Here is a 21,297-nt window from a genome sequence, read left to right on the forward strand (position 1 = left end):
CTCAATAAACACCTGTACTTGAATTAACAATGAATGAAAATAATAAGATTAAATTTATCTATCCTTGAAATTATTTGAATAAATGTGGACTTAAGTAAACGGACAGGTAATTAAGCCTTACTCGTTGACAGCCTTGCCCTATACTTGTCCCTCTTAAAACTTAAAAAAATTAAGCAAGTATGAAAAGTAGAAAAATAATTAGGATATTTGTCAGTACGTCCTCCTCTGATGACGGTTTGACTCCAAATAATGGTTTGTCTTTCTCCAACTGATGGAGAAAAGGGTACAGGGTTGGTATGAATTCCATATCGAATATATATCGATATTGGACTGTTTTGCCACTAGGAATAGTCCGCTTCCACTCCACCTGAAAATAAGAAATGTTAATAAAATTTGAAAAAACGAGTATTTAACCTGAAATATGGAAGGTTTTTCAAACAAAATATTTCCATATTTCATTTTATAATTTGGAATTTCAAGAACTGGCAAAAATGGTATTTAATACGAAGATTCTACCAAAAACATACGATTTTAAAAAAAAAGGGAAAATGGTATTTGATTCTAGTTATTAATTGAGATGCATCTTTCTCTCGAGAGAGTGAACGTTAATTCAATTAAGATGTGCCTTTATTAGTTGAACTGGACGTGTGGGAAGATAGAATCTCCGTGGAAAATGAAGTTGAGGTGATTCCCTTTATTTTAAAAGGAATTAAGAAACCTGAAAATGATACCCTACCTAATACCGAAAACTATAATGACTATCTACTTCACAAAGCTAAAGAGCCTACATATAACGCCAATCTAAACCTAATGAAAAACAGAAAATAAGCGCAAAATAGAAATAGACGATACGGAGGATCTGAAAAACATTAAAAACAAAACAAGAAATGATTTTAACCGAAGAATGGCCAACTGTAACCTACTGATAGGTTTTTGGTCATTCTTTAGTTAATAAAAAAAATTTCCACGGTTTTACCCGTGGGACTCACTCATTCAGCGAATTCCCAGCCATAATTCATACATATTCTGCGATAATACCGAAGATGGGAATGGTGATGTTGATGGCGATGATAATGGCGTTTATGATGACGATGGAGATGAGGACGCTGACGTTATGCACTCGCGAAAAAATGATTTTTAAACGGCACTGCGCGAATTCTTTTTAAGGTACACTTCTCGCGACAACCGCACTACGCGACGAGCAGCTCACGACTGACACTACGAGACTCAGATTATTCAAAAGGCACTACGCGACGCGATTTCTTTTTAACGTACACTACCGGGATAGCCGCACTACGCGACGAGCAGTTCACGACTGTCACTACAAATTCTAATTTATAAAACAGCAGTGCGCTACGTGATTTCTTTTTAACGTACACTACGCAGAAGAACCGCACTACGCGACGAGCACTTCACCACTGACACTACAGACTCGGATTTTTAAATCAGCAGTGCGCTACGCGATTTCTTTTTAACGAACACTACCGGGACAACCGCACTACGCGATGAGCAGTTCACGACTGACACTACAGACTCGGATTTTTGAAGTAGCAGTGCGCTACGCGATTTCTTTTTAACGAACACTACGCGGAAGAACCGCACTACGCGACGAGCAGTTCACGACTATCACTACAGATTCTGATTTTTAAATCAGCAGTGCGCGACGCGATTTTTTTTAACGTGTCCTATGCGGGACAACCGCACTCCGCGACAAACACTTATCGACTGACACTACGAAACTCGGATTATTCAAAAGGCACTACGCGACGCGATTTCTTTTTAACGTACACTACCGGGACAACCGCACTACGCGACGAGCAGTTCACGACTGACACTACAGACTCGGATTTTTAAAGTAACAGTGCGCTACGCGATTTCTTTTTAACGTACACTACCGGGACAACCGCACTACGCGACGAGCAGTTCACGACTGACACTACAGACTCGGATTTTTAAAGTAGCATTGCGCTACGCGATTTCTTTTTAACGAACACTACGCGAGAGAACCGCACTACGCGACGAGCACTACACAACTGACACATCGAGACTTGGATTTTTAAAGTAGCAGTGCGCTACGCGATTTCTTTTTAACGTACACTACCGGGACAACCGCACTACGCGACGAGCAGTTCACGACTGACACTACAGACTCGGATTTTTAAATCAGCAGTGCGCTACGCGATTTCTTTTTAACGTACACTACGCAGGAAAACCGCACTACGCGACGAGCACTACACAACTGACACATCGAGACTTGGATTTTTAAAGTAGCAGTGCGCTACGCGATTTCTTTTTAACGTACACTACCGGGACAACCGCACTACGCGACGAGCAGTTCACGACTGACACTACAGACTCGGATTTTTAAATCAGCAGTGCGCTACGCGATTTCTTTTTAACGTACACTACGCAGGAAAACCGCACTACGCGACGAGCAGTTCACGACTGACCCTACAGACTCGGATTTTTAAAGTAGCAGTGCGCTACGCGATTTCTTTTAAACGTACACTACCGGGACAACCGCACTACGCGACGAGCAGTTCACGACTGACACTACAGACTCGGATTTTTGAAGCAGCTGTGCGCTACGCGATTTCTTTTTAACGAACACTACGCAGAAGAACCGCACTACGCGACGAGCACTTCACAACTGACACTACAGACTCGGATTTTTAAATCAGCAGTGCGCTACGCGATTTCTTTTTAACGAACACTACCGGGACAACCGCACTACGCGATGAGCAGTTCACGACTGACACTACAGACTCGGATTTTTGAAGTAGCAGTGCGCTACGCGATTTTTTTTAACGTGTCCTATGCGGGACAACCGCACTCCGCGACAAACACTTATCGACTGACACTACGAAACTCGGATTATTCAAAAGGCACTACGCGACGCGATTTCTTTTTAACGTACACTACCGGGACAACCGCACTACGCGACGAGCAGTTCACGACTGACACTACAGACTCGGATTTTTAAAGTAACAGTGCGCTACGCGATTTCTTTTTAACGTACACTACCGGGACAACCGCACTACGCGACGAGCAGTTCACGACTGACACTACAGACTCGGATTTTTAAAGTAGCAGTGCGCTACGCGATTTCTTTTAAACGTACACTACGCGGGAGAACCGCACTACGCGACGAGCAGTTCACGACTGACACTACAGACTCGGATTTTTAAAGTAGCATTGCGCTACGCGATTTCTTTTTAACGAACACTACGCGAGAGAACCGCACTACGCGACGAGCACTACACAACTGACACATCGAGACTTGGATTTTTAAAGTAGCAGTGCGCTACGCGATTTCTTTTTAACGTACACTACCGGGACAACCGCACTACGCGACGAGCAGTTCACGACTGATACTACAGACTCGGATTTTTGAAGCAGCGGTGCGCTACGCGATTTCTTTTTAACGAACACTACGCAGGAGAACCGCACTACGCGACGAGCAGTTCACGACTGACACTACAGACTCGGATTTTTAAAGTAGCATTGCGCTACGCGATTTCTTTTTAACGAACACTACGCGAGAGAACCGCATTACGCGACGAGCACTACACAACTGACACTTCGAGACTTGGATTTTTAAAGTAGCAGTGCGCTACGCGATTTCTTTTTAACGTACACTACCGGGACAACCGCACTACGCGACGAGCAGTTCACGACTGACACTACAGACTCGGATTTTTGAAGCAGCTGTGCGCTACGCGATTTCTTTTTAACGAACACTACGCGAGAGAACCGCACTACGCGACGAGCACTTCACAACTGACACTTCGAGACTTGGATTTTTAAAGTAGCAGTGCGCTACGCGATTACTTTTTAACGTACACTACCGGGACAACCGCACTACGCGACGAGCAGTTCACGACTGACACTACAAATTCTAATTTATAAAACAGCAGTGCGCTACGCGATTACTTTTTAACGTACACTACGCAGGAAAACCGCACTACGCGACGAGCAGTTCACGACTGACACTACAGACTCGGATTTTTAAAGTAGCAGTGCGCTACGCGATTTCTTTTAAACGTACACTACCGGGACAACCGCACTACGCGACGAGCAGTTCACGACTGACACTACAGACTCGGATTTTTGAAGCAGCTGTGCGCTACGCGATTTCTTTTTAACGAACACTACGCAGGAGAACCGCACTACGCGACGAGCACTTCACGACTGACACTAAAAGACTCGGATGTTTAAAGTAGCATTGCGCTACGCGATTTCTTTTTAACGAACACTACGCGAGAGAACCGCACTACGCGACGAGCACTACACAACTGACACATCGAGACTTGGATTTTTAAAGTAGCAGTGCGCTACGCGATTTCTTTTTAACGTACACTACCGGGACAACCGCACTACGCGACGAGCAGTTCACGACTGACACTACAGACTCGGATTTTTGAAGCAGCGGTGCGCTACGCGATTTCTTTTTAACGAACACTACGCAGGAGAACCGCACTACGCGACGAGCAGTTCACGACTGACACTACAGACTCGGATTTTTAAAGTAGCATTGCGCTACGCGATTTCTTTTTAACGAACACTACGCGAGAGAACCGCATTACGCGACGAGCACTACACAACTGACACTTCGAGACTTGGATTTTTAAAGTAGCAGTGCGCTACGCGATTTCTTTTTAACGTACACTACCGGGACAACCGCACTACGCGACGAGCAGTTCACGACTGACACTACAGACTCGGATTTTTGAAGCAGCTGTGCGCTACGCGATTTCTTTTTAACGAACACTACGCGAGAGAACCGCACTACGCGACGAGCACTTCACAACTGACACTTCGAGGCTTGGATTTTTAAAGTAGCAGTGCGCTACGCGATTACTTTTTAACGTACACTACCGGGACAACCGCACTACGCGACGAGCAGTTCACGACTGACACTACAGACTCGGATTTTTAAATCAGCAGTGCGCTACGCGATTTCTTTTTAACGTACACTACGCAGGAAAACCGCACTACGCGACGAGCAGTTCACGACTGACACTACAGACTCGGATTTTTAAAGTAGCAGTGCGCTACGCGATTTCTTTTAAACGTACACTACCGGGACAACCGCACTACGCGACGAGCAGTTCACGACTGACACTACAGACTCGGATTTTTGAAGCAGCTGTGCGCTACGCGATTTCTTTTTAACGAACACTACGCAGGAGAACCGCACTACGCGACGAGCACTTCACGACTGACACTAAAAGACTCGGATTTTTCAAACTGCACTACACTAGCGACAGAATATGCAGTTTATCTCTCCTATGTTTTCACTTGTCGCTTGTCGCTCGTCGCTAGCAGCGACATATTCTGAGGCGGGTTCTGAATGTAGGAACGAAGGAAACGGGTAATCGCTAGCAGCAATCGCATAATGGTTTCTTAGGGGTAGTGACTGTGGTGTCGTGTTATGGTGTATGACATTTGAATTTAATTTGCATGTATAAAAAAATTGTGAATATTCAAATAATAATCAAAAGTTATGAGGTATGCACATATATTGAATGAGGAATTAATAAAGGTTTCATATATATTTGAAATGAATGTGTTTTCTTAAATCCTTGTTATGAAAATATTTCCTTCATTTTCCTATATAGCATGAGAGGATGAAAATTATATAGTTCATATATCAGAAAATAATAATTTACATTAGTAAAGTTATAATTATCCTTAGTTTGATAATTTTATTAGTAAAATTCATTGTTGCTACATGTTACTCATAATAAAACTTTATTGAATTTATTTTGTAATAAAAATGTTACAATATAAGATTCTGTTTTTAGTAAGAAATCTGTACAGGGTGAGGAACTTAAACCGCCCCAAAACATTAGTAGAAAAAGATGCATATCTTTTTAACTATAAGAGATATTCAATTTTTTTATATGACCTTTGCGAAAGCAAATAACAAGAGGATTCGAGAATGTCCTATGCACAAATTGAATATCTTTTATAATTAAAGAGATACTCGTCTTTCCGCATCTATATTCAAGGGCGGTATAACAGCTTCACTCTGTATATATGCCGTATTATTTTACAAGCAAAGCCTGTTTTTTGGGTTAATTATATTCAACGTTTTTTATATATTAATTACAATAATTATTCATTATATTATTTTAGCTTCATATGTATCGGCTTGCTATAATTGTGACAAATGTATTTTCAATTTGAATTTCCATCCATTTTTCAAATTTAAAATTCACACGATCCGCCTGTTCCGTTCCGTTGAATACATAGTATACAGAGCAGCGATACAGGCGATACGGGCGATACTAGCGATGTCGCTGAAAAGTTGGATAAATTCAACTTTATTTCAGTGTCGCAGAAAGTGTATACTTTATCCCACGTGACCATTTGTCGCTAGCGACGAGCGACAAGTGAAATCGTACCTTTAATGGCCAAAACACGTCCGAAAGCATTGAGAGCTTATTATACCTAAAACACTATACTTCGTTTCTTCTCTGTGAATCACACTTACTATACATTTTGCGTGGTATATTCAATTCTCGCCAACAAACTATACAGCGTAGTATCTTCCAACATGGCGGACTTGGCAACGCTGCCCTCAATGCCCTGCCTGACTGAAAAGTGAGAAAATACTGCAGACTTGCTAGTGCTGCGAAAAAGAAAAAACCCTATTCACCGTATAATAATTTAAAATGATAGAATTGGCAGCGCTGCACCATATTTGGCAACCACTGTATATAAACATGTCACTGAACATAAATATTTGTAAAAATATGTGACATTTTGTTCATATGCAATTGTTTATTTTTAAATAAAATCACAGACAAAAGATTAAACCAATCTTAAAAATATATATTTCTCAAAAATTTATATGCATTATTATGGTGGAAGAAGTTTTCAGTCCCAGTAGCAAACCAAAGGTTAAAAGTTTGAGCAAATGATTTATTATAGTTACACTTTGACGAATGTTAATTAAACAATCAATTTTTAGATTAAAACTGCCCGACCAAGGCCTGTGTACCTATGGAACGTATTAGATGTACAGAAGTGGTTAAGAAGACATTGCAGTGATTATTATCAATTATATCATGAAAAATTTTTAGACGTAAGCTCATGAAATAATAATTCTCAATCATTTTTAAGATACTAGCCTAATATTTTCTTATTATTTATTAGCACGATATCACTGGCAGAGTATTACTAAGGATAAATGAGACATTTCTTTTGCGGCTTGGAATTGAAAACAAGGAGCACAGAATGGATATTTGGAGAGAAATAATGAAACTTCATCTAAAAACAGACATGTTAGAAATTAGGGATATAGAAAGGAGGAATAATACAACTTTTGATTAAAAAAACTGTTAATTAATTTTCTTAAAGTAAAACAGCAAAACTTTTCTTATAAACATGTTTTAATTAAAATTTCTTTTCAAATGCTGAAATCAATATAGAAGTAACAGTAAGAGTTCCTAATATGTACAGTGATATGTGTGCGGAAAAGTATCTTTAAATTCAATTATTAGATTTTCCATTTATGTACAATGTACTATCTAATACATGTTTATCACTGATAAAATACAATTTATATTAGAACATGAAAATATATTCCAGAGATTGGTGCTTAATCTGAGGGAGAAGGATCTCTTATAATACTTAAATTGAACAATTAGTATTACCGATAAGTGTTGTATACTGATTTATACATTTATTAATAGATAATTTTCTTATGTAGCTGGTGAACAACAATCCGAAGATGAGTACTGAATGGAATTGTGGAAATTACGCTATCCAGAGTAATGTCTATCCATCGGTTGTTGAGCTGATTTATCCTATACTAGGCTATATGTATAGCAGATAGATTAATCAAGATTGTATATCACAAACAAAATTTGGTCCAGTGGAGATTTTTATGCCTGGAAATGACTAGAGGCATAATTCTTCAGTTTCAAGGTCGCGCATTTTATGTTTCCCCGAGGAATAGACATAAAGCTCAGCAGCCTTACTAGATACTTTTGGGATGCTTTGATGATTACTGTGGCCATTTCTCACGCAGCACCCGGTTATATTTTTGTTTCGAGGCTGCATTTCAATATCCTCTATGGATATCCTTGAAGGTTCTCTGATTGGCACTCCTCTGTAAAATGATGCCATAGCTGGATATCCTCCAGAAGCTGGACGTCTCCAGTCATATCTGTAATAGAATAACCGAATATCGAGTTAAAGGAAAATTCAGTGTTAAAGTATTTAAAACTATTGAAAACTCCTTATATTTCAACGTTTATTATTCTATTAATAATAAAATGAAGTTAGAAGAGGAAGGTATTGAAAAGTTTTAAGAAGAAGCAAAAGATGGGAAGAAAGGATGAATTTTTATAGAAAACATTGCTTTTTATTGCATCTGCTGTTAGCCTGGAGTTAACAAGGAAGGAGATTAAACGAGAGCTTTGTCAAAGTTATAAATCGACAAAATTAATAAGAACCACCTGAGAATGTACCTGATGGAGGTCCTAGTAGTCTGAGTTTTGTCCATGTCCAGACTATCCGTTGGTGGACTCCCTGACCATTTTCTCGACCTGAATGGACATCTCTGCTGGAACTCTCGCTTAAATTTTTCCTAAAATTGAAAAAAGGGGAAAATAATATTTATATTCTTCTTAATGTTATCTTACCATTCAACAAACTTCCCCCTTCTCCAGAGTTATTAATTCTTACATCATTCTTTTTTACTGCACTTGACAGGGAATTTCGTATAGATTTTATATTTGAGGAAAAATCAGCTAGGACAAGGAACAAAAGGAATTTAACAAAGTTTGCTGAAAGATTGTGGATCCGTGCTGGGTTAAATTTAAAGATAGGTAGAAATTGGTAAATGGAATTACCAGTCTTTGAGGCTTCGTGATGCTAAGTACATCGAGCTTTAATCCAGTTTCCTATTACTCTGTCAGATAATAGGCCAGGCCGAGCTTTAATGATATAGAAGGGAAGCCGCTGATCCTTATAATAGTCCTATTTTCGTTTCTTGTTATATCGGTCAAGGGAAAATCAATAAAGCAAAACTAATTCTACAGCGATCCTTTAATCGTCGGCTCACCTTAAGACTCTCTTCTCCATGTCTTCGTCACTTCCTGTATTTTACATCTGTACAAATTTCGACTTACACAACTCTTGTGAAAAATATTTTTTCCATTTTCCAAACGCACAATAATATCTATCGTTGTAACATATGTAATTATTCTTACCTAAATCTTTTAATGAAAAGACTATTCTTTTTTTTTATTACCGATCATTTTAATTTTTCGAGGACTATTGTTGGCTCTTCGATTATTTTACAAACTCGAAGACTTATCAATAAATATTTATATTTATACACCGTTCTATTCTCGGGTGGAGATTCATATCCATCGTAATTTAACGAACGTGGCAAGTGTTTAGCGTCAAATTAAATTAAATAATAATGCCGGAGGGAATCCCGTTAAATATATTCAAGCGTAAATGTTGCGAATGGTATTGAATTACTTACGTTGTAAATTCCATATATAAATGGATTATAGCAGCTATTGGACATTGCCAGCCAGTCGCAGCAGAAGAAAATTATGTTAATGTAACGATACCTGAAATTTGGTAAGAGAAAACGTGATTTTGCAAACAATAATTAAACTATTATTATGTAAATAAATGTTAATTATGCATTATCATTATCATTACAGAGAGAAGAGAGAAGAGAGAGAGAGATGAAATGAGACAACGATAAAAATAATGTAACAGGGCAGGCTTACTCGTTAATTCGAGGATACGTGTACTGCAGAACGTTATAGGTTTGTAGTGGAAGCCAGCAAATCGCAAATAGTGCCACGACTATTACTAACATTTTGATGACCTAAAAACACGAAAGGGGAAATGCAAACTTAGCAGCCAGACGCCACTGTGCAAACATTATCAAACACTCTGGTTACACATATATGTATACTATATATACTGTATACGTATATACAGTATATATACACTATAAACATACACAGATCCATGCAATTTTAATGCTAGAGCGACGTAAAGTCGCATCGAATGAAAAAAAAATTAGAGAACCGTATATAAAGATAAGATTACAGTTGAGATTGAAATCACCTGCAAAGGCGAGAATCTCTTGTTGGAATGTTGAAGAGAAGGAAGATGAGGGGTAGGAATTTTTATAAGATTAAGATTTTTATATGGATATAAACCTTCTTTTTGTTCTTCATGAGATTGGCGTCCCTGGAGTCCTCAGCGTTTCCTGGTGCTTTACTGCCCCAGAGCCTCAAGGCCATTCTTGCATATACAAAAGAGATGATGACGAGAGGAGTGAGGTACTGGAGGAATCCTAGGAGTACTCGATAAATCAGCATGGAACTGTCGGACATGTTAACGTTCTGGCAGAATGGCTTGTCGTAGATTCGACCACCAACAGTTTTTTCTTCAACCTTCACGACCCTCAAGGCTATCGGCATCGGTGAGGCCAAAATGGCACCCAGGGCCCAGATTCCAGCTATCACTAATTTTGCTGTTAATTTGCTTGGCCTGGCGCTGCAAGATTGTTTATTATTTTGCTTTTATTGGCATGGAGAATTTTTTAACGTTACCAAGAAGAGTAGGTGGGGTTGAGGAATTATTGATTCACCTGAACGGCCTGAGGATGGCACGGTGCCTGTCGACAGCAATGGCTGTCAAGGTGAACACAGAGACGTTTACGCACAGAAATTGCACGAATGGACAGAAAGCACACATGAAATATGGCAGGTTCCAACGTTGCAACAACGCTGCCTGGAACTAAACCCAACAATAGAAAAGAAGGTTCTTAGGGTGTTCGTCGCACGAATCGTATCTTCAGCCTTGAAATTTGTGTACTTTTGGGAGCCACCAACGAGTACACTGGGTGGCTGGTGGATAACTAAGGAAAATGAACGTGGGATCAATAAATTCACCTGGAATGGAATGGCGAACAGACCAATGACTATATCTGCTAGCGCCAGATTTGCGATGAAGCAGTTCGTAACGCTCTGCATTCTTCTGGATGTGGCCACTATCCACATCACCAATAAATTCCCCAGCACAGCCAGCACGGATATACTGCCGTAACAGAATCCCAGCAGCACTATCAATCCCGTTGGAACGTCGTATAATTCGTCTAGATAGAAATACCATGGAATATTTTTATTTGATTTTGGTACCGATAGATTTGCACGATTCAACGCGATGCAAATGTCTCTTGAACGTTTATAATCATACAGGAATCGAGCAATGATTCTAATCTATAGTTCCATCAAAATTATTATTAACATAGAATTTAATTCTCTTACCATAATCTTCGTAAAAAGAGATGTTGCCTTCGGGCCAATCAGTGCTGTTTTCAATGAGTGGCCAAAAAGATTCGATATTATACCCCTGATCCCACGAGTCGTTCATTCTGGAAATAGATCCTGCGACATATGAGAAAATCGATAAAGTGTCAGAAATTCTCAATTTGGATGCACATCAGCACAATATATGTATAGTTATTACATTTATTTTTCTTCTTTTCTTAGGAATGAGTTAGGACTGAAATAAATCGGAAATGATGTATTTTTGATATATTAGAATAGTTTTTATGTTTATAAAGTTTTTTTTATCCACTAAATTATTATTATGATACGTAAAAAAATTGCTTGACCGAATAAATATTGCGGTACAAGGGTGGGGGTTGATAGTAAAGCACGGTGCTTCCCAAGCTTATCAAATTCGTTTTTCTCGTGGTCAGGGGTCCGTAAAACTTGGGAGGGTAGATCGCGAAGGGACACGAATGGATGTAAATAATGATACGGTATACGAATACCATAGGCCAGCTGAAAACTTGCCAGTCTACACCCCAACCATCTATATATATACGTCTTTATAGTATCCCTTATAACCACAAATGTTTCTCCATTCAAGAATCGTCCCAACTCATCACCAATGACAACAACTCCCACGCTGTCCTTGAACTGTTCAATCTGACCTCGAAACTTTCACAAAAACTTTTCCCCTTGAAAATTGCAAATTTTACGAGCCAACGATTTAACAAGTTTTAACCACTCAGAGTATTAAAACCTCGAAGACTGTATTTGCATACTTATATCAAATCTACATAATTCTGTGTGTATATTAAACAATTATTTATTTCAAATACCTTATCGAGCAAAGAGTCCGAAAGGTTCGCCTCTCATCGTAAGTTTTCAATCTGGAAAAAAGTGAAAAAAAAAATAGAGGGTTGGGGATTAAAGTTGAGTGGCAAGGGGGGGGGGGTGAAGGCAACGAGAAGAGACAGATAATTTGTCGAAAAGAAGTGGAAACCGTGGAGGCGAGCGATGAAAGTTTCGGAGCATAAATGAAATTTTCTCTCTCATTAAGCATCTCCAAGGGGTGACAGGAGATTCCAGCGTTAATTAATTCGCGGCGTAATTGGGCAAAAGCATAACGAAACAAGTCGAGGCGAGGGTCGATTGCGAGCGAACGTGGATGCTGGAAAGATTAATTGCGATTAAGAACTAATAATTGGTATGGATATCCGAGGAATATAGGGATTGGCTAGGATGAAATGAAAATAGTTGAGCAACGGTTACCAATAAAGCCTCGAAGCTCGTTAAAACGATAAAGCGGAAGGACACTTGGTTATTCCATAAACGAATGCCTCCACAGCATCCTTTGTGTTTTAACGAGTCCTCCAAACCCACTAATTTCTTTCGTTCTTGAAATGAAATTTTTTTCTAGCATTTTCAGCAGTCGAGTAAAACTTGAAAATTCCAATGGTTGAAACAGAAGTTTCGAGCAAGAAAACAGTGGGAAAAAGGAGAATCCTGTGGAATCGAGCGTTACGGGACAGAGTTGAATTTTCTGCAAGAGTATCAAAGGGTATTACGCTTTTCTAATAAATATTGTTTTGCTCCCTGTTGTGGCTAGCGAAACGAGTAATAATCCTCTTTGCCAGGAGCTCGTGGTGAGAGTATAAGAAAAGGATGGAAAGCAGGAGAGGAAAAGATTCTTAAAGGAAGTTTTCCCTGGTGTTGAAACACTCTTAATGGGACGTAAAACTTTTGTTCATGAGTTTACGCGTGGAGCAAAAAATATTTATTGCAGCAGGTCAACATTATTCACTCGAGTATAATTTCATGTAAATTTCCTTCCTTCATTTCCATTTCAAAGATGCTCCGGTGTTTTATTGAGATTGCATTAGAAATTGAACGAGAAGGAGCAGTGATAAATTGTAAGAGGGGGTGAAGGGTGATCGAATTAACAATGGATGAATGGAGAAAGTGATGAATAAATATGGAGAAAAAAAAAGATAGAATGACAATTGGGGGAAGAGTAGCCGAAGGAGATAATTTCGATTCCATTTCGAAGATGTTCTAGTGTTTTTATCGAAGATGCGTCAGAAATTGAACGAGAGGAGCAGTGCTAAATTGTTGGGGGGGGGGGGGGGGTGGGGTTAATAAATGAAATTAACTATGGATGAATAGAGAAAAAAAGGTTGGAATGATAATTGAGAGCAGACAAGCTGAATGAGATAATTTCGATTCCATTTCGAAGATGCTGTAGTATTTTTATCGAAGATACATCAGAAACTGAACTAAAGGACACCGATAAATCCTTAAGGGGGAAGGGGGGTTAATAAATAAAATTAACAATGGATGAATAGAGAAAACGAATAAATATAGAGAAAAAAAAGATAGAATAACAATCGAGGGTAGACAAGCTGAATGAGATAATTTCGATTTCATTTCGAAGATGTTCTAGTGTTTTTATCGAAGATGTGTCAGAAATTGAACGAGAGGAGCAGTGCTAAATTGTTGGGGGGGGGGGGGGGGTTAATAAATAAAATCAACAATGGATGAATAAAGAGAAAGATGAATAAATGTAGAGATAAAAAGATAGAATGACAATTGGAGGTATAAAAGCTGAAAGGGATAAGTTCGGTTGGGTTTCGAGTTTCCTGTGGCTTTTCATATTGATATAGTATAATATGACAGCAATTTATTAGACAAGTACATTCACACAAGGACATTCTGGGAGCCTCGGGATAAATGACTCTGTACTAATATCTATAGTTTCGAAGTGAGGAATTTTCATATTTATCACCCCCCCCCCCCCCTCCCAAATATTCTTGTTAATTCTAAGAAAAATTCTGTATTACATTCCATTAGCTCGCATTAAACATCACTGCATTATTTTTTAAAATAATATTGATTAGTTAACTGTAAGATGGTTGAAAAAAAATTAACATTAAATGAAAAAAATTAAGAAGAATAAAAATGATGATTTATTTATGCCAGATGTAACGATCCACCAAATTATTTCAAAATTCATGAGAGTGTTAATATAGGGTGAGGGGTGGGGGTGGAATATTCGAAGAGTCGTAGTTGTAAAAGTGTGTTGAATGATAGAAAGAAAGAGCATTAGTGTAATCACAGGTATATCGAAATGCGTTTGTATGTGAGAGAGAGAGAGAGAGAAGGAGGGAGAGGGAGAACGTCTAAGGAATCAAGGGTTGAAGGGGGATGAAATTTCGTTAAGGGCTTCAGGGAGTGCACGTTAGCCAAAGGAGAAGCATCGTGGTAACGAGGTATTGTCAGTGTGTCGACCACAGGTTGACCATCACTGTTACAAGCCCCTAAATGCCTGTGTGTGAGTGCTCTCCTTGTCCCACGTCCCTTTGTCGATGTGTGAGTGCTCTTCTTGCAACGTCCCTTTGCCAATGTGTGAGTGTTGCCATCCCAACAGGCCAGAAAGCCCAAGCTCCAACACTATCAGGATTATATATGTCCCAGGACTAATATGTCCTGGCTTCTCCGCTTTCCCTATCCCCCCCCTTCCCCTCTTTTGTATCCACCCCACCCCACTATTCCATTTATTTATTCCCCACAATCTCATTTAACATCTTATTCTCTTCACGAATTCACCAGCCTCATTTATTTATTGCCCACCCTCTCGTTAAAGTTTTTATCCCTCGACCTGTTTATCCATCGTCCACATTATCCCCCCCCCCCCCCCCCCCGCCACATTTTGTTATCCTTCTACCAATGAACCATTTTCTATATTTTATCGCTCCTCCACCTCATCGTCCCAGACTATTCTCATTCAATGACGTATATTTTTAAACGACACCTCGTTACCCCCTTTTATAATTTTCAACAACCATCTTTATTTTTACTTTCGACGTTTGTTCATTTTGGTGCAGTGTTTTTATCATCATCTCGCGTTCTTCCAATGAATTTTTTCATTCGAGACTCGGGTACCCTGTTCGTTGAGTTAAAAGACTAGCAAGATTGGTTCAACTTTCTGAATTACACTGTACAATGTCCAACAAGGACTTGGTAACTTCCTCGGTAGCACAAATATCCCCAGGACATCCTTAGAACGTTCTGAGTATATCCACACTTCCAGTCAACAAGCCGAAGATGTCCCCTGAATATTGCACGCTATCAAAGGTTCAATATCTAGCAAAATTCATTCAAAATTTTGTTTATTATTATCTCGCTTTCTCTTCCGGTAGATTTTTAAATTTAAGGCCCAGGCTCCCCTACTCGCTTTGTTAAAAAATTATTAAAACTTTTTAAATAACACTGTACAACGTTCCACAACGATTTACTCATTTTCAATATTAAAGAAAAATCGTTCAGAATTTTTTTAATCCCACCTTTCATTCTTCCAGAATATTTTTCGGATCGAGACACACCGAGGTCCCTATTTGGGGTGTGAAAAAGTGTAGAAATTAGCGTACATGTGTGTCGATAATTCCTTCGCGCTTATTTTCGGCCACGTCACGTGGGTAAACACAGACGCACGGTATACAAGAGGGGCGAGGGGGTACGTTTTGTGTACAATTCATGGTTTGGCCTCCAGCGCGCCGAAGATCCTCGGGCCTCGCTGAGGCCTTTGTACGTCGAGATGAACATCGTAAAAGCCGGCAATAAAAGACTCCCCCGTGTTTATTGCTACAGCAGCACGCCTGTCGCTTCTTGTTTTATCAGTTCACGTTAATAATAATAATAATACCAAGCCTTTCATCATTCCCCACGTTTTCCTCAACCACGAATCCCTCGATTTAACAAACCCAACATACATATATATATATATATATAATTAAAATCGCAACCAAACGAGGGAAAATTCTCGACATTTTTTATGCAGAGTTAAAAAAAAAATGAAATCCTTCTCAAGGTGGGGAAAGATACATTTCGTTCTTAACTGTGCCACGATTCTTTGCAGAGCAATTAGAGCTCCGAGTTAAGCCAGTTCCAGCTGTAAACACTGCTCCAACTATTTTCTGCTTTACTCGCTTTCAACTCGAGCCTTAAAACCGTGCATTTAAATCGCTATTAATCGTTTAACGTCAGTGATAAAAATCAGGTAAAATAATGGAATGAGCTGAAAATAACGTAGGAATTATTGTGTGAAAAAATGGATATTGATTATTCATTCGCAGGTGATAATTGATAGATGGAAGGGTGGGGAATTATTGGGAGAAGGAGGGGGGGGGGGGGTGTGATACGATTATAGCGTCAATTAATTCGATACTGGTTAAAAAGGGTTATAAGGATCATCGATCAGGAGCTTAAACGGTGCTCCAGCAATTTCTTCCATCTCTCTGACAGTTCAAGGCCAAAGAGACGCCTTCTAATTGGATCCCTGTCCGAGCTCATCCGACAACTCGTTCCACGTGACACCCCCTCCTGGAGGGGACAATTAATTTGCAAATTCCTAATTACTTATCGTATTATGTAATATAGTGAATGACGCCTGGTCACATGTCAGGGTTGAAATTTTGTATACGTATATATATAGGTAAATTTCAGTTAAATTTGGTGTGCAGTTAAAAATTGCAAAACGGGTCAGTATTGGAAATTTTATACAAATAGATAAATATGAAATTATTGTTCGTGTAATGGGAGTAATATTCGTAATTACTTATTAGAAATTGATAGGTCAGATAAATATAAAATCCATATTGGACACCAAACAGATGGGAGTCGATAAAGGTACGATATTTCATATTTTATTCAAAAGCCCGTCAAGCCACGTTCGTCATTTTCTCTATATAGTTATATTTTTTCTTTCCAACAAAGATAATAATTTACGTAGCAAAGATTCCAGTTCGACATGGAACACTCGAGAAATCCATCGGATCTTCGACCAGATCTCTTCACCCACCAGGAACGAAGGAGGATACTTCAGAAATTAATGGAAAAACAAATATTTATGGGACAAACATATTCGTGTTGGTCGAATAAACAAATCTAAAGGCGACGAATTATCAAATTCGAGTCACGTGGAGAGTCGTGAAAATAAAGTGGCTAGTCGAGCCCGATAAAGAGAAATATTACCGAGAGTCGTGATAAAAATGGTCGTAAGATTTATACAGAAACTCGACGAGGCATTTTCGTTCGATTATGCATATTGTTGCTATAAGAGGAAAGGAAGAAAATCGAATAAAATCGAAGGAGCTACAGAGGAAATCCTGAAACGTACATTCTTCAGTTAAAAAAAATAAAAAATTAAAGTTCGAGATTTCAGGTTGATTCAACCGACAGAAGAATTTAGCGATGGTAGATAAGAGGGATTGGATTGATAAGGAATGTACCTTGACGTGGCGATGTCCGTGTTAAAGTGGCTATTTTGCCAGGATAATGGATCACCGGGTCAATCGAGGAAATGGCAGAACGTGCAGGGGAAGAGCAACGTGGCTTTGAATTCTCAGCTTAGCGTCAATCTCAATCGCAACTGCAAAGTCCCTCCGGCAATTCCTCGATCCTTTTTATGGATCAACACGGAAGCTGAAAATTCCAAAGATTCTACTGCTTGACGTCACTTCCCCTCCCCCCTTCGTCCCCGAATCCTTCAAATTCGCAACGTCCATGCACTTTTCACTGCAACTTTCTTTTTCCACTGTCATCTAGTCTGCCCCTGCACCACTTTTTCCACTCATATTCGTCTCTCCCTTTCTCTCATCCTCCTCGATCCTTCCTCGCACTCGTGCTCATCCTTGATCCTCCTCTTCTCTCTCTGTTTCTACCTCTTTTCCTTTATTCCACTCCTCCTCCCACTCACTTGTTTCACTTTCCACCTAGTCTCCCCCCCTACCCTCCCCCCACCCTAACGACCTCACGTAAGGAGATACATTATTTTCCACGTTTGGTCCTTTCCAGAGCTCTCCTCCTGCTGGAATATCCACGAAGCCAATAAATTTCTCCTCTCGTACTCTCTTCATCAAATTTGCCTCTCCCTCGAAAGCTGCTTTTGACTCTCTCTCTCTCTCTCTCTCTCTCTCTCTCTCTCTCTCTCTTGACTTCTTCCGAATCGGATCAAAGGAACTTGTGATGTTTGCTTGTTAGAAAAACTCCACTGGGTTTTATTATACTTTATGAAAGATTCTATTCCAATCCTATGTACGATTTCCTGTGTTTTTCTCTCCTCTCACGATTCCCTGAATTTAGCAGAAGCCTGAGGAGCAGAAATTCGATAAGAAAAATTAGTGTGGAGATAAAGCTGAGATCTGTGCGAGGTTTTATATAGGAAAAATTCTGTTAAGTATACATATATATATGTGTGTGTAAGAGAGGAATACGAAAGGACGAGGGTATAAATAAAACGAATAAATTTGAATGTTTGTTGGGTCGTGGGTGGAAAAATTGCAAGAATCACGATTTTCTGGCTCTCACGGTACGAGAGATCTCACGCGATCCTGGAAGGATATATCGATCAGCCTGATGGACAGATTCAGGGGGGGGGGGGGGAGGGTACTAGTACAGGACAGATGGAGCAGGACAATTAATTGGACAGAGAAATCACGACTAAGAGTCTAAACATTGACAAAACTTTGATACTTGCACAATTGAGAAATCTTCCGGGTGGAAATTCGCAGGAGAAAAATTGTCCGATCACTTAAGTCACTTTCCCCCTGAGAGGTCGAGAAGAGTACTTTAAAGTTTTATTCCAGCCACGCGCGTACCACTACCCTTTGGTATGTGCCATCCAGGGTGACTTTTCCCACCAAATTTTCTCAGCTTAAAAGCAGCAGCAGCAATTCCACAGCAGCACTCACGAGCACTCATCGATCATATCCAGAGTCCTTGCCAACACCGACCCTTACTACTGGCAAATTTTTCTCCCCGATTATTCCCAAATCCTCTGTATGCACCTTCTGCCCAATTAGCCCGGTATATCACACGAATTATCGAATTCTCCGCTACAAATCATCGTGCATTAAACTGTGCACCAACCACCACTGTTCTCCACGAATCGCAAATTGGAGGGTTGAAAATTCTGAGTAATTGCAAGAATAATAAAAAAATGCGAGGAAAATTGTGAAAAATTGCTGGAAGAAAATTTAGAGTGACGAATGAAGATAAATTTGGAGGTGAGTTAATTAAGGGGTTTTGTGTGGTTTATGGTGAAATTGTTGTTACAAAGTGGGGGTTGTTCAAGGGGTTTGGATAATTTTGGTAACACGTGACTTACAGGGGTTTAATGGTGAGTGGTTTGTATAGGATCGATCGATTTCCGGTTGATCGGTTTGGCACAAAAGGGACACGTAGGAAATGAGAGAAAACACACGTATATAAAGCGATAACATCCGGCTGGCCAATTGGGAAGCTTGCAGCAATTCCAACTTCACTGGCCACACGATGGCTTTGGTTACCAGCGTTTCATTCTATTTCCTTTCCAACCAATCACTGCTCGTCGCTGATTCTCTCATTTCTCCCTCCTAATCGCAGGGTCCTCTTTGCTTCTCCTTTGTCTTCATTTTCTCCCCCCACCCCCACCCCTTCCTTCCTCTCCACAACGTTTCACTTACCCCCTCTTCTCCTCACACTGGAAAACACATTCAATTTTCTGACACTGGTATTAATATTTTTATTTTTATCACTTTGCCCCACTCCTCTCTCGCACACATACACACTTTGCACAATATTTCACTAGAATTTTATTTTTCAACTTCACTAATAAATTATCACAATTTTCGAAACAGGAATTAGTATTTTTAAAATATATTAATTGTTTTAATCTGTAGAGGGGGAGGGGGGGGGGAAATAATAGTCCACGTAAGAAGAAAAGAGAGAGAGAGCGGCAGGCGAAAGAAAGTTTTTCCAGCAAGAAATTTCGTGGGAGACACGCGCTTGGCGAACTGTGGCCGTCGAGTGTGGCTGATTTTCGCGGTGAGCCACGCGCTTCGGGGATGAAAAGGGGGAGGGGGGAGTCGCCTCGAGGTAGCAGTAGGGGCAGGGGAGGGGGGGGGGGGGGGAGAGTGAGACAAGCAACACACTCTTTCCACGACAAAATACCAACGACCAGCGACTCCGCACAAGTTCGTCCTTCCCCATTTTCCTTTATCTCTTCGGAATTAAGACGAAAAAGAACAGAGAATTCAATTCACTCTCGCTGAATTTTACGTTTCCACTCCATTCACGTTTTACCTCGCGATCGGGCCACGCTCGTCTCGCTTTAATCTACTCGAACCAAATTGCAGCTGTTTCGATTCGATTTACTCCGCTTCGAGTCCCTTTTCGGATTAATATTATTTCCTTTAACCTTTTTTCTAATCTGCCTCGCTTCTAATTTATTTACTCTCGTTATATATATATATATAGCTCTCGAACTAATCTCTCTCGATAAAAATGAAAAAAAAAATGAGCTAAAATTCCTTTACAACCCTCCCACGTCGCTTCCCTTCCGACTCTTCAATTTTTTTCTACACTGGATAGAAAAATTAGCGCGCTCTTTTATTACAGCATTCTTAATTTATATCCACCCACTTGCCAATGGGGCACTCGATACGAAACTCCTACAGATAACGTAGGAGAGAATCGTTAAATCGAGCACGCTTTATCTCGGCTGCAGATAGGTCGGACAAACATCTGAAATTCGTTCTGCGAGGACGGAAGGGGAGGTGAAAAAAATTTAGAACGAGAAAAAAAGTTGTTACCATGTAACGAAGACGGATCGAGAGAGGGGGGGGGGGGTGAAGTCCCCTTCACCGTCCGTTCTTTTAAAGTGGCTGCAGCAAAAAAAGCCTCCTGCAGGATCTCGAATGGAGTATTATCCTGGAAACACTCGGAGAAGTAAGACCGAATCCAGGAGACTCCAAGATTTTTACGTTTCTCTGTAAGTGGACGTGGGAGTGGCTGGTTGATATATTTTTGTTTTATTTTTCAGAGAACGAAATCATTCGAGATCCTTCTTCCAAGATTCTCTCTCTTTTCATTAAAAAGCCATTTCAGTTCGAAAGTATATATCTGGATTCTTTTGCATCACACATAGGAGCATTCT

At 39.9% G+C, this 21,297-nt stretch overlaps 2 protein-coding genes across 5 annotated transcripts; one reads left to right on the plus strand and one right to left on the minus strand.

Moving 5' to 3' along the window:
• The first annotated feature begins 6,629 nt into the window (after positions 1–6,629).
• Positions 6,630–7,355, plus strand: ave (Protein aveugle). The gene is made up of 3 exons (XM_066737642.1): positions 6,630–6,908; positions 6,980–7,093; positions 7,165–7,355. Exons 1-3 carry the CDS (start codon positions 6,870–6,872, stop codon positions 7,339–7,341), a joined length of 330 nt encoding a protein of 109 aa, XP_066593739.1. The 5' UTR covers positions 6,630–6,869; the 3' UTR covers positions 7,342–7,355.
• A 549-nt stretch (positions 7,356–7,904) lies between these two features.
• Positions 7,905–19,757, minus strand: LOC136779805 (RYamide receptor-like). 4 transcript variants are annotated; one of them, XM_066737641.1, is made up of 10 exons: positions 17,612–18,022; positions 12,164–12,214; positions 11,319–11,438; positions 10,944–11,146; positions 10,640–10,788; positions 10,206–10,545; positions 9,765–9,865; positions 9,509–9,599; positions 8,484–8,602; positions 7,905–8,179 (listed from the first exon to the last, which is right to left on the minus strand). In XM_066737641.1, exons 3-10 carry the CDS (start codon positions 11,422–11,424, stop codon positions 7,912–7,914), a joined length of 1,377 nt encoding a protein of 458 aa, XP_066593738.1. In that variant the 5' UTR covers positions 11,425–11,438; positions 12,164–12,214; positions 17,612–18,022; the 3' UTR covers positions 7,905–7,911. The 4 variants fall into 4 exon arrangements, with proteins under 4 accessions (XP_066593738.1, XP_066593734.1, XP_066593736.1 ...); XM_066737637.1 differs by having other exon boundaries at positions 8,472–8,602; XM_066737639.1 differs by lacking the exons at positions 12,164–12,214; positions 17,612–18,022 and adding an exon at positions 19,489–19,757 and having other exon boundaries at positions 8,472–8,602.
• Between the last annotated feature and the right edge of the window lie 1,540 nt (positions 19,758–21,297).

Source organism: Prorops nasuta, unplaced genomic scaffold (genome assembly GCF_024137725.1).
Source record: "Prorops nasuta isolate Cenicafe-Biocafe unplaced genomic scaffold, Cenicafe_Pnas_1.2 PNAS00018, whole genome shotgun sequence".
Classification (NCBI taxonomy): Eukaryota; Metazoa; Arthropoda; class Insecta; order Hymenoptera; family Bethylidae; genus Prorops; species Prorops nasuta.

Bases quoted from the DNA above. Each gene is read 5' to 3' on its own strand.
- ave (XM_066737642.1), top strand. From the start codon at position 6,870: ATGGTGGAAGAAGTTTTCAGTCCCAGTAGCAAACCAAAG. The intron at 6,909-6,979 runs GTTAAAAGTTTG...ATCAATTTTTAG, and splicing joins GTCCCAGTAGCAAACCAAAG to ATTAAAACTGCCCGACCAAG. The intron at 7,094-7,164 runs GTAAGCTCATGA...ATTATTTATTAG, and splicing joins ATCATGAAAAATTTTTAGAC to CACGATATCACTGGCAGAGT.
- LOC136779805 (XM_066737639.1), bottom strand. From the start codon at position 11,424: ATGAACGACTCGTGGGATCAGGGGTATAATATCGAATCTTTTTGGCCA. The intron at 10,546-10,639 runs GTGAATCAATAA...ACAATCTTGCAG, and splicing joins GCCATCCTCAGGCCGTTCAG to CGCCAGGCCAAGCAAATTAA. The intron at 9,866-10,205 runs GTTTATATCCAT...TCGTGTTTTTAG, and splicing joins TCATGAAGAACAAAAAGAAG to GTCATCAAAATGTTAGTAAT.